The sequence below is a fragment of the Euprymna scolopes genome, chromosome 9, assembly GCF_053919585.1.
Source record: "Euprymna scolopes isolate OS-2025 chromosome 9, ASM5391958v1, whole genome shotgun sequence".
Lineage (NCBI taxonomy): Eukaryota > Metazoa > Mollusca > Cephalopoda > Sepiida > Sepiolidae > Euprymna > Euprymna scolopes.
The window spans coordinates 159,864,173-159,877,087 of NC_136490.1; the positions used below are offsets into that span (position 1 = coordinate 159,864,173).

The 12,915-nt window shown below is 33.7% G+C and overlaps 1 protein-coding gene across 3 annotated transcripts in view; it reads right to left on the reverse strand.

Annotated features, from left to right (window-relative positions):
• The window catches only part of LOC145284951 (transmembrane protein 220-like), a 78,276-nt gene that overhangs the window by 8,988 nt on the left and 56,373 nt on the right, over nucleotides 1–12,915 (reverse strand). For all 3 annotated transcript variants that reach the window (XM_080134050.1, XM_080134052.1, XM_080134051.1), the window contains exons 2-3: nucleotides 11,123–11,279; nucleotides 9,554–9,583 (exon numbers count right to left, since the gene is read on the reverse strand). In XM_080134050.1, the coding sequence (XP_079990176.1) occupies nucleotides 9,554–9,583; nucleotides 11,123–11,257 (165 nt within the window). In that variant the 5' untranslated portion in view covers nucleotides 11,258–11,279. The remainder of the gene's footprint in view (nucleotides 1–9,553; nucleotides 9,584–11,122; nucleotides 11,280–12,915) is intronic.

Consider the following 12,915-nt stretch of genomic DNA (forward strand, 5'->3'; position numbering starts at 1 on the left):
CATACTGAAGATGAAGTGTATCTTCGAAATATATTTATGAATTTCAATATAATTTCAAACAAAATAAATATCTGCTTATTTAGTAATAATGCATTGTTTTGGCTTCAAATGTATTTAATATGTATTTATTTTAATCAAACAAAATCTAATTTGGTGTTACAGTTATATCATGCTTATGTCATTAGTTAAAAGCGAAAGGATTATTATAGTAGCCCCAATGTCAAATCAACCTGGGTTTATTGTACCCCCACTCTGGCAACAAAGGGATGAGTGACTGACTCCAGACAATCCGAAAATTTCCAGATTTGGATCTCACTATTGTTTAAGAACACATCAAGGATGCCAACAGAGTTGAAATGTTGCTAATTTGAACCAAACTGTGTTTTCTTAACCTTAACCCAACTTTTAGGTTTAGTTTGGCGAAAGTCTGATTTGGTTAAGGTTCCAAAAAAGCACCAAAATTTAGAAGAGGGAGATTTAAGAAACCCGGCATTAACAGATATTTCAACTACATATGCATACAAGAGGAGAAATCTACAAATGCTACAATATTGAAATATAATTAAATTATGAAAGATGAGAAAACAAACAATTACAATGGAAACATAAATCCTTATCTTTTGTTGTGAATAGAAAAAAAAATATCAACCGTGAATAAAAATATTGAATTCATGTTAGACCAATTCAAAATGATTTATTTCTTTTTATATTATTTCATTCTTCTCAGAGAGAAATAAAAAAGAACATTGCACCCCACACACAACAAACTGGACAGCTGCTACAAGTGAGGGAAGTAAACCTGCTTGAGTGATGACATAGAAGCTGTCATCAAAAGGTGGCTCGATCTGGAAAAAAATAGATATATAAACGCCAATCCATTCAAACATAGTCAGATATATACAAATCGTTCACAAAGCAAGTCTTTTTGTTGCCCTTTATTTGCCCTGTATCCATAACCAGCCTACCTGTTATCGGCTTTTGTGTAGGCAACAAGTTCCAATTGATACGCATTAACTAACAATACAAGCCTTTCCTTCTTGTGGAGGAAATTTGGGATAGTGAGTGTAGCTAGTCGAATGTTATTTGTGAAAGTTTGGCAAAGGGGGACCACAGATTTAAGCTCAGATGAGCATTTGCAATGAAAATAACAAAAGAGCATCGACAGGCGCACAACGTCTCTTCTGTAGGGAAAGAGGCTGCAGGAAAGAGAAAGGCATCATCTACTAGGTTTCGAAGCTAGTTTTGAACTCGGTTAAGGTAGGAAAGGATGCTCCCAGCAGCTCCTGCTCAGATGCGGCAACAGTACTCAGCTCTTATACAGGCAGAGGATTGCATCGGCAATGAGATATCTACTTGAGCGGTAGAATGATCCAACCATGTTTTCCGGCGATCTTGGCAACGGATTTGATGTATGTGTTCTATTTCCAATGAAGAGTAGAAGTCAGTCCTAGGAGCTTGTCTATAGATGGTCTCCAAGTGAGAGTCTTTCATTTCAGTTGAGGCCAGATGGAGATCAGAGTGTTGAGAGAAGCTTGGTTTTAGATGAATTGAAATTAACCAGCCATATCTTTCACCATTGCACCACATGTTCAAGATCAGAAGAGGGAGAATCAGAGGTTTTAATCATTGCTGGCCTTTGAAGTGTTGCTATAGATTATAGTGTCATCTGCATAAATGTCTAATAATGTGATTTCAGAGAAAGTTGGGCCCAGGATGTTATCCTATGAGCTTCTGATTTCTGCCCATCGACAACTACTCTTAAAAACCTATCAGAGAGTTAATAATTGAGAGGACATTTCCAGCTATCTGTGGCTTGAAATCTTGTGAAGTAGACCTTTATGTCATACTCTATCAAAAGCCTTTGATATGCTAAAAGCAATTGCTCAGAAACGAAGTCCCCATTAAGAGATTCACTAATCTTGTGCGATATTACAGTAAGCACGTCAGCTGTAGATCTAGCAGAACGGAACTCATATTGCATGTCACTGAGTAGGTTATTTTTGCTGAGGTGATTGACTACTTCTCTATCTATTTATGACACACAGGAGACTGATTAGTCTATATTGAAAGGCAGATGACAGATTTCCAGAAGTTTTAAATATGGGGCAGATTGATGAAGTTTTCCGAGCTGTTGAGAAGCATTTCTCTTTAAGGCAATGTTTAAACAGCTTTGTAAGTATGGACACTAGTTTTGGTTGAAGGTTTTTGAGCATTATGATTGGAATGCCGTCAGGGCCAGTTGCTTAACTGGAATTAAGGTTTTTAATAAGCTTCGCAACATCACTCATAGATATTTGTATGTCGCATAGCATGTTTTCAATCACAGGAAATACCGGGGGGTAGGCGGCCTTGATTGCAATGGGTAGAATTTGTTGCAAAGTTCTTAGCAAAGAGTTTGGCTTCGTCAGATGCTGACGAAATTACTCCAGGTCCATTTATGATGGTTGGGATAGACGCCACGCCTCTGTTCAGGACCGTTTGTTAATACTCATGGAAAGCCACTGCTCAGCTATTTTTAACTTGATGCACTGAACATGCAACCCTCTCACATTCTGGTTGCTGGCAGTCCTAAACTAAAAGCTTTAGTTTCAGAACATCTATTGTGTTGAAAGCAATAGAAATAGTGGTTTCTGTGTGCAATGACAGCAACACATTCTGGTGGCTGTTAGGTTTTTGTTGATATTTTTTGGAGAGTATGAAGTTAACCAGTCAGCTAGGTCTGATATTATAAAAGATACGTTCTTTTTAAAACATGGAACACAGAATAATGTTCAGAAGTTATCCCAGTCGTCCACAGAGTATCGATACACTGTACGATAGAAGTATATCTGAGAACTTATTACATTCTGTTTTTATCTTAACTGAGACAACCGAGTGATCAGAAGATCCTAGTGGAAACAGAATGGAGGATGAGCAAGTTGTAAGGAAAAGGTCAAGGATACTTGCATACTGTTTATCAGTGTTGGGCACATGGGTGGGTTCGTGAACAATCTTTGTTACATTATAAGCAATGGAGAAATCATGACAGAACCTCTCATCATCCGTCTTGTTTTAATGGGTTTGTCACTTAACACTGAAGTCTCCACACATGTGAATGTAAGCCGAGAGATGCGCAAACAGGATCTGGTCAATTTTCTCAGAGATATTCTCAGTGATAATAACTCTGCTGTTGAGTGGCGATAGAGGACAAATATGAATACCGTGTTGTGAGCAAGTGCTATCTGGAAGCACATATAGAACAATTTTGGATCTTCTTTAGAGATGTCACATGGAAAGTCATCTCTAATGTCGACACATATTCTATACCCATGACGATTTGGGGGATCAGATTTTAATGTTAAGCTTGAGTATCCTTTAATCACAAACTCGTGTAATTAAATTTATTTTCCTTACATCAAACTTATTATTTAATATTTCATATTCATGCAATGATGCAAGCCGTTCATCGTGTATAATGCATAATAGATTATGCATGGTGCAAACGTATTTTTAATTATCCGTGACCAAATAATTTTTTAAGGGACTTCATTTTTTTTTTTATCCTTTTCTACATAACACATGCATAATTTTTTTTCTATAAAACGGATAGGGTTTTCCATAGAGAGAATTTAATTAAACATAAAAAAAAACACTCTCTTTAATCAAGCTCATACTTCAATTGTCAAAGTCGTTCAATTATACAGACCATTGCTCTTTCATTCAACCCAATAGAACACAAGCAGCCACATGTATTCACTAATAAAATTATTTTTATGTATTTTCTTTTTAAATTTATACAAAAAAAAAAACACTTATTCTCTGAACTAGCAAGAAGACCCGAGTTTGTCTGGTATTGAATGATGATCAACGCTTAACACTCCGATATTTTTATTGTCATCAAAATCGGTAAAATTGATTATTTTTCAATAAAATCGAGTGATTGCCTGCTCTAGTTGGGAGCCCATCATCGAGAGGAAGCTTCACATGCCTCCCTGCCGTAACTTAGTCCACAGTAAATGGTAGTCTACATTTCACGGTAGATAACCTACTGTTGATTCGATAAAATTATTTTTATATACAATCGTTTGCATTAAAGTTTAAAATGCAAAAGTCAAGTATCATGCATCATTTGTGCTCTAAACAGACATCATTTTGAATGCACCCCTGTTATATCAAAGAATCTACTGTTGCTTGTACGGTGATAATGGCTTGAATTTAAGTTTAAAATGAAATAGGAACATTAATTTCGAATGTGCCCCTGTCATATCAAAGAATCTACTGCTTATTTGATGACTTGTGTGGTAATAAAACTTCTCAAATGCACTTGTGATGTTAGGTTGTGTAAAGATGTTAACTTTGGTCAAAATCGTCTGTTTCTTCTTTTATCAGATTATTTCAACTATCCATTATCGATACTTATCGAAGACATTCTGATACAAAACATATCTAAGAACACTGCCAAGCAGATATAGTATCTTCATGTGAAATTTCATAAAAATTGGTCCATTGGTCTCACACACACATACAAGTTTCTTTTTATATAATAGTAGAGCTACTCGTTTTTACAGACACAGATTTTTGGACGGGTTTGCAATGGCAAAAGTCTACTGAACTGACTGCATTTCATGCACACAAACACCTGCTCCACCTTGTGCTCTAAGAATATCACTAAGATAACAAAACTTCTGAACAACATAAATAGCCTCGCCATCTAAATGGACTTTTACACATCATAGTCCATCTGCCTTGTCCTACAGTTCTTGTATTGTTAACCTCAAACCACACATGGCCGCTAGAAGAAAATATGAGACCAATATGCACAAACTAGATTCAACAGTATTTTATTCAGCCACTGCAAAAAAACTTCATTCTTTGAAACAAAAATAACAAAAGAAAAACTGCAATCGGCTGAATTTTTTTAGATGGGGAATGATAACTTGTATTATTTGGATTCTTCGGACTAATGTTCTCATCTTGAGTGTTATTTGCACAACGTTTCAGTCAATGTAACTTCTGACCTTCTTCTGGTGTATGAATAGCCATGGTTGATATTTCCCAATATCTAACATGGCGTTCGATTAATCCAAATAACACAAACAATCAATTTATTTTGTTTCTTTAAGATCATATGCAGAAGATGAGGTACATCTAGAAAAACTCGTGTAACGACATGCATCACGTGTGGGTGACTTTGGTATGATTAGATTTTGACCATCAAATTGTTTGTTTGATGGTCAGTTTGCACAAAAAATGAGTGCATTAAACGGCAGATCTTTGATTCTGGGGATTTATAAAATGAAAGGAAAATTGTGTCGCACGACGATCAAATTAGACAGTGATACAACAATACAATCAATGTCAGTTAAATTTTTTTATTAGAAATTTTTAATCATCAGAAAAACAATGGAGTTATGAAAAAAGTGTTTACTGAGAATTTGTACCCTGACAGAATATTGTTCTGAACTTTTGTGTTTTCTTCTGCTAAAGTGAAATATTTACATTTTTATAGATAATTTGTTAGCATAAAGAAAATTATATGAGAATGGATATACAATGAGGTTCTATTATAATTTCATCATATATCAGAAACAGTGATGTATGATTTATCTATCTATATACCTATAAAGTTTTTTCTTACCCTGACATTGATATTAAAAGCCAACTTTTTCCATTTAAAAATTATTAAAATAAACTTCTTAATATACTCAGCCATAGATATGTGAGCATATTCCTTTGAAAGATGAGTGTTCATTAATTAATTATTCATTTTTATGCTTTCTTATTGGATGATTGGTTTCATTTCACTATTAGGTTTAATTCTTTTATGCATAGTTTCTACATTGTGCATAATTGCATAGAATTAAGGATGGAAACGTTCTAGCACACACACACACACACACACACACACACACACACACACACACACACACATATATATATATATATATATCGATTCAGGCAATAGGAATGAACAGTTTACTTGATAAAAGCAAATGTAAACTTCAAACTAATATAAATATTAATATAGTAATCCCAACCATATAAAAAAGTTCACTACAAACACAATAGGAAGTAGAGCTTGTCATAAGGAAAAGAAATCAAAACTGTAAATTAAAATTTACAAGGAAATTTATTGTTCGATAGAAGACTCCAAAAACAATTTTTAAGAAATCCTTATTCCATGGAGTTTCAAAGAATACTATTCTTCTTTTCAGAGGAAAGAAACATATAAGCAATTTATTAGTAGAGCTGAGCTAAAATTAGCTGGTTATGACATTAAATGAAACAGCACTTTATGATGGTTTATCGTAAAATGCAAAAAAAATATGTTCATATTGGCTTAAATATGTGAAAAAGAGAAAAATAAACCAAATATGGAAGGTCAAGAATGTATTAAGACTCACTCGATAGTAAATCCAAGAAACAAAGGAAGTTTTGTTTTTAAATAACAATAGTCAGAATTTCAATATCAGCCGACACATGCAAATAATTCAAGAGTAAAAAACGATCTGATTTAGCGATTTCATTTAATGCCATAACTAGCAAATTCTTAGCTCGGTTATTTGCTAATATCTTTTTTTCCCCTGAAGAGATGAATAATATTCTTTAAAACTCCATGGAATAAGGATTTCTTAAAAATTGTTCTTGGAGTATTCTGCTGAACAATAAATTTCCTTGTAAATCGATTTCTTTTCCATTATATATATATATATATATATATATATATATATATATATATACTAGCAGGCCACTCAGTATTGCCCGGTCATAAAATATGCTTAAATATGATACTTTGATTAATGCAGATTTCATATGTATTATTATATTATATTGGACCAAATATATAGTAATGATTTTAAAAGTTTTAAAAACTAACCCATGCACTACCACTGAGAATCAAAACCAAAACGTTTAGCTTACAATTTATTTTTTTCTTTGACATTAATGCCTGAGCTATGAAAACATGTTTGCTGCAAGACTAAAAGTTAAAACATGAACCAATAGATATTACATTATGCTTGCATATTCGTAATGCCGTCAAATTCCATTTCTTTATTTTTTCACAGTTTTGCACCGATTTTCCTCGGCTAAAACACAAATATAAAGTTTCACATGTGTTCAAATACCCTACATATTAAGTTTCATGTCTTTAGATCACAAATTGACAGAGGAGTTTGGTAGGCACAATTTTTTAAACAAATATATAAACACATACATAAATATATATAAAAAGAGTTTTGTGTTTACTATAATCTTTTTACACAAATATTACGCAAGTATAAATCATGTACAATACTTGCATGAATATAATTACACGTAATAGTTAACTAAAGATGATCATCTCAGAAGAAAACCAAAAATTCTAATAGGGAATTAATTAAAATAAATGTTTAAAAGAATATGCAAATTAGCTCGATTTTTTGCAGATGAATGCAATTCAACGAGCCAGATATAATAAAGTTGTATTTTCTTTTTAAATACATAGAAAAAACGGTTTTTAATATGAATATCAATAAAAAAAATTATAGGAGTATATATATATATATGTGACCTTGTCTGTGTGTGTGAAAAAAAAAAAAAGTTGATTTTGACAAAAGTAAATTGACTAACTTCTGAGCATGCATACATGTACATTTTTAACTTGAAGTTGGTTAATTTTTAGCCTTTTTGATCCATTTAGCAATAGATCAGACAATAAAGACAAATACTGAATAATGACTATGGCTGAATGCTTTGTTTCAGATTGATGGTACCAAAGCCATTTTTTTTTTTTTTTACATTTGAAATCATTATTATTATATATATTGGGTACAACGTAATAATCAATAGAAAATTTGCTCTATAATAATAAATACAAAATTTGCACTAATTAAAATATCATATTTAAGCATAGTTTATGACTGGGCAATGCTGGGCGGCTTACTAGTGCTCACAGAAAAAATACAGTAATACATCATAAATGGAGTTATTTATTTGATTAAAATGTATATTAATTACACAAGTGCACAATGGATGCTTTATGCATTATTTTTGTGTCCCATTAAAACTAAACTTATAAAGTGATGTAGTTTAAATGCATCTTTATAACAATTACAGAAAAGAATTAAAGTTCCTATCAATAAAATCGATTAAACTAAATCTATTTATCACAGAATTTTTGTGAATATCCTCACTGGATATTTGGAAAATCTACTGCATAACTTTGGGATTATGTTCTGTACATATAAAAGAGGTGTTTTGTGTGAAGAAGGCTGCTTTTGTAAGAGCAATCGATTACTGGTTTAATCTCTTTTGTTGTCTATTTCTTCATCTGCATAGTTTTTGGTGTTGATTAGATTTGGTTACCTGCAATTCTCTTGGTGTTTATTGTTACCTGAAATAAGTAAAACCAACATTTGCAGGATGTCGGAAAGATTGCAATTAGTATTGGAAGAAATTTTACCAATGCCTTTTTTGTCACCCATGACTGAGTTGATTATGAACAAAAGAATTTGTGTTGGGCAGTTTGCCTAAAACTTTAGTTATTGTGCTTAATACAAAGATTATGGTGACAGCTGATCCTTCATTATAATAAATTCAGTGTGAAAAGTTCTGCTCGGATGTAGTAAAACTCAGCAAAAGTGCACACATAGGTATGGGGGATCGACAGTACGTATCGAACATTTAAAGGATGCAGTGTCTCAGCATCCAACACTTTCATCAGCACTATGTTCTATACTCAAACAATTCTAAGCACGAAAAAATTGTTTCCAAAAGTCATGCGAGTTGGTGTGTTTTTGATTTTGTAGAAATATCCGTGTGCGTTCGACATGTGGAGATTGAAAAAGTGCTCCGGGTTGTTGTTGTTGTTGTTGTTGTTGACGAGATGGTTAAAGCATTTGGAGATTTGTGATGTGGTCGATCCTCATCTGATCAACAACCATGATTCATTTTCAACAACAAGTTCATCATGGTCATAACATTTGATTTTTTACATGTTTTACATGTTGGCATGTGTTGGACAGCTTTTACAAATTGACTTCCAAACTAACCTATCTCTGACCAGGTCTTCATGTACCCCTTTTTCTTTCAAGTCCGTCCTTGTTTACCTCTTCCAATGTTTCCTTGGATTACAATTGTCCCATGATACAGAAAGTGTTATCATATTGCTAAAGAGATGAAAACTGCATGCTAACGATCAACAAATACTACATCATCATCATCATCATCATCATCATCATCATCATCATCATATTCCATTTAAAGTCTATTTTACATGCTTACATGTATTAGATGCTGTTTAGAAATTGATTTTAGACCTAATCTATCTCTGGTCAGGTCTTCATTTACCCCTCTTTAGCCCATGTTTTCTTGTCCTTCCACTGCCAACTGACCCTACAACCTCAACTGCTCTACATCAAAACTTGCAGAAAAAATTAGAAAAATAAAATTCCCTGAAAATTTTCCATTGCATATTAAAAACTTGTTATTTTGTAAATATAATTATATGCCTGACTTGTAAATCTATTTTGTTAACAAAATCCAAACTAAAGGGAAACAAAAAACAAATAAAGAATCATAAAAAAACACTCACCATCCAAATGTACCAATCATTGTCATTATGCTGTAACGAAAAAAAAAATCAATGAAAAATTAATATGTTAATGCATTGCAGGTGCATACGTTATCACCTTTTACACATATTGTGATTAGTTTGATTTTGCTAAGGTAAACAATTTTCACTTTGTACATTTTAAGATTCCAAAATTGACTTCAAACAGTACAAAAATATGTTTTATTGATTTGAAGAACATTTAGCTAATTATTTTGACGGTAAGAGAAGAGTTAATATGCTACAATTTTAATTAAACAAACATATTTGTCTGATTTATTTAAAAAAATATTTATTTAACAATGACAATAACTTTTATAAAAGAAAAAAGTCATTATTTTCTTAATAGTATTTATTATTTCAAAAGGAATATTATTATCTTTAACACCACATTGCAATGTTGTATCCCCGTAGCTGTTTTACAAGTATTTTTATGGAATGCGCCCTGACAAACTTGTAGCACTTGTGCTCCCTCAACATAAATACTCCTGACTAACCTGACAAGCAGCTAAATTCCACCCCTTCACTTTAGAGATTCCGAGATCTGGGAAAACCTTTTATTTTAATAATTTCTTCTCTCAAAAGCTAAACTTCAGAATTCCCTCCCGGTCTCCTGCTTCCCTGACCATACCACGATACAGAAATTTAAATATAATGTGAACAAACATCTTACGACATCTTACATCCCTACCAGAGTTGCTTCCTTACAAATTTGACTCCTTTCAAAGTAATTTCTTACACATCAGTGGCAACACACCTTGTTTTAAGTGAATAAAAGCAAAAAAAATTTAAATACTATTCTAAATAATAATATTTCAAGACTGAAGTTAATAGTCATCTCCTGTGTTTATGATAATCCTCTTCTATTCTTATTAGCTCTTTACATCAAGTGGCTTCAAGCTTTGTCTCAAGCTATTTAAAAAAAAGGGAGTTACATAAATCAGTTAGGTTTTATTTTCCACCCATGCCTTTCTACCATGGCCTTTGTAAAGAGAAGGCCATTCCACGGAGTCTTGTTTTCTTGTTGACATCACAATAGTTGATACTAAGCCGTAGTCTTCATAATGCTACTAACAGTCTTAGATTTTTTTGAATTAGAACTACCATGGATAAGTTTGCACATTCCAGTATTTCTTGATTGGTCCACTAGTTCTACCAAACTACATTATAATCTCTATAAAGCATTCATTGTTTTGTTTGTTTGCTTTTTGCCTTATATTTTGCACTCTAAAAATCCTTTAAAATAACTCAACCAAACTGAAATTTGGGGAATTATTTGACTTCTAATATATTTTGCTAAAATTTCATTTATATCAAAGGTATCTGGATTCATTTCTATCGAAGGTATCTGGATTTTCACAAAAAAGCTTCTGCCCAATTTTTTACCTTCTTTGCATAAAATTTAAACTAAATATAGCCCACATTACATATCCTTTTAGCAAGCAGAAGTGTTCTAAATTTCATAATGACCTATGAATTTGTTCAGAAGTGAATTAACAGTACATAAAAAAAACATCTAAGCATAACTTTATAAAAAATAAATCAACTCACATTGACAAAGGCTGCCAAAAGAAAAAATATAGCCATCACGAGGTTGGTGAGCTTCCAAACAATTTCCCATCTGTCAGAAATGGCCAAACCATGTTTCTTATAAGATACATCAGACATTAATTCCTCAGTCGACATCTTGGAGACAGAAAATTACAAACTGAAAAGCAAGCAAAAAAATAATACATTTTTAAATATATGCAAATTAAAATTGAATGCCATATTAGTGGGTAATCGTTACGGCTTTACCTTATCATGTCACAAAAAAAAAAATTCTTGTCTTTTTCTCTCTTATTTTCCGTCTTTTTCCTGCTCCAACCAAGTCTACCGATCTACTCCACAAACCCCAAAACCTCAATCATGACAAATCTCCAAAAAAGAAACACGAATAAACATAGAACCCCATCCACCAACGTAGACCCCTACTACCAGGTCTCCTTCTCCAACATCAGGGGTCTACGTTCCAACCTTCCAGAGGTTGAAACACAATTACAGGAGATGAAACCGGACATATTCCTTCTAAGTGAAACTGGCATAGGGCCAACCACTCCTCTAGACGAATTCATAATTAAAGGTTACTCCAACTTAACATCTAAATCTGATCCCAAAGATCGCCATGGGCATGGAATATGTGCCTACATCAAAGATGGCTTTCCATGTGGTAGGGATATCTCCAGAGAAGACCCTAATTTACCTTATATGTACTTTCGGGTTGCACTAGCTTACACCACCACATTTATATTTGCCCTCTATCGCCCCCACAACAGTGGAGTTACAATCTTTAAGAGCATATCTGAGAAAATTGACCACATCCTGTCTGCTTATCCTTCGGCTAACATTCACATCTGCGGTGACTTCAATGTCCATAATGTGGAATGGCTGACCCATCCAAACAAGACAGATGATGAGGGGAGGTTTTGTTACGATTTTGTGATTGCCTATGACCTCACTCAGATTGTTCACGAACCCACCCGTGTGCCTGATACATCCGGTCAATATGCAAGCCTTCTAGACCTTTTCCTCACAACTTCCCCTGAGCTGTGTTCATGTTCTGTTCTATCTCCTCTGGGATCCTCTGACCACTCTGTTGTAGCAGCTAAGATAAAAATGAAATGTAATAAGTCTTCAGACGTACCTCTCCACCGTACTGTATATTGATACTCTATGGCTGACTGGGATAGCTTCTATACATTCATATCTTACCTACCTCTGCATTCTATGTTTAAAAAAGATGTGTCCTCTATAGTATCAGACCTGACTGAATGATTAATTATAGGCATACATCGATTCATACCATCCAAAAAATTCCAACAAAAACCTAACAGTCAGCCATGGTTCTCCCCTGAATGTGCTGCTGCCATCGCGCACAGAAATCACTTTTTCCATAGCTACCAACGTAATAGATGTACTGAGACTAAAGCTGCTTTCAGGACTGCCAGCAACCACTGTAAAAGAGTAATAAAACATGCAAGAGAGCTATATGTTCAGTCTGTTAAATCCAAAGTAGCTGGGCAGCAGCTTGGTTCCCACCAGTTCTGGCAAATAGCAAACAGGATCTTGAACAGAAATGTGCATTCTATCCCAACTATAATCAATCGACCTGAGGTCATCTCGTCAGCATCAGACAAGGCCAGACTATTTGCCAAGAACTTTGCAGCTAATTCTACCCTATGCGACAATGACCATCAACTCCTTGTATTTCCTACTATAACAGACAACACGCTATGCAACATAAAAATATCTGTGCGTGAGGTCGTCAAGCTAATCAAGAACCTTGATTCCAGTAAAGCCCTGAT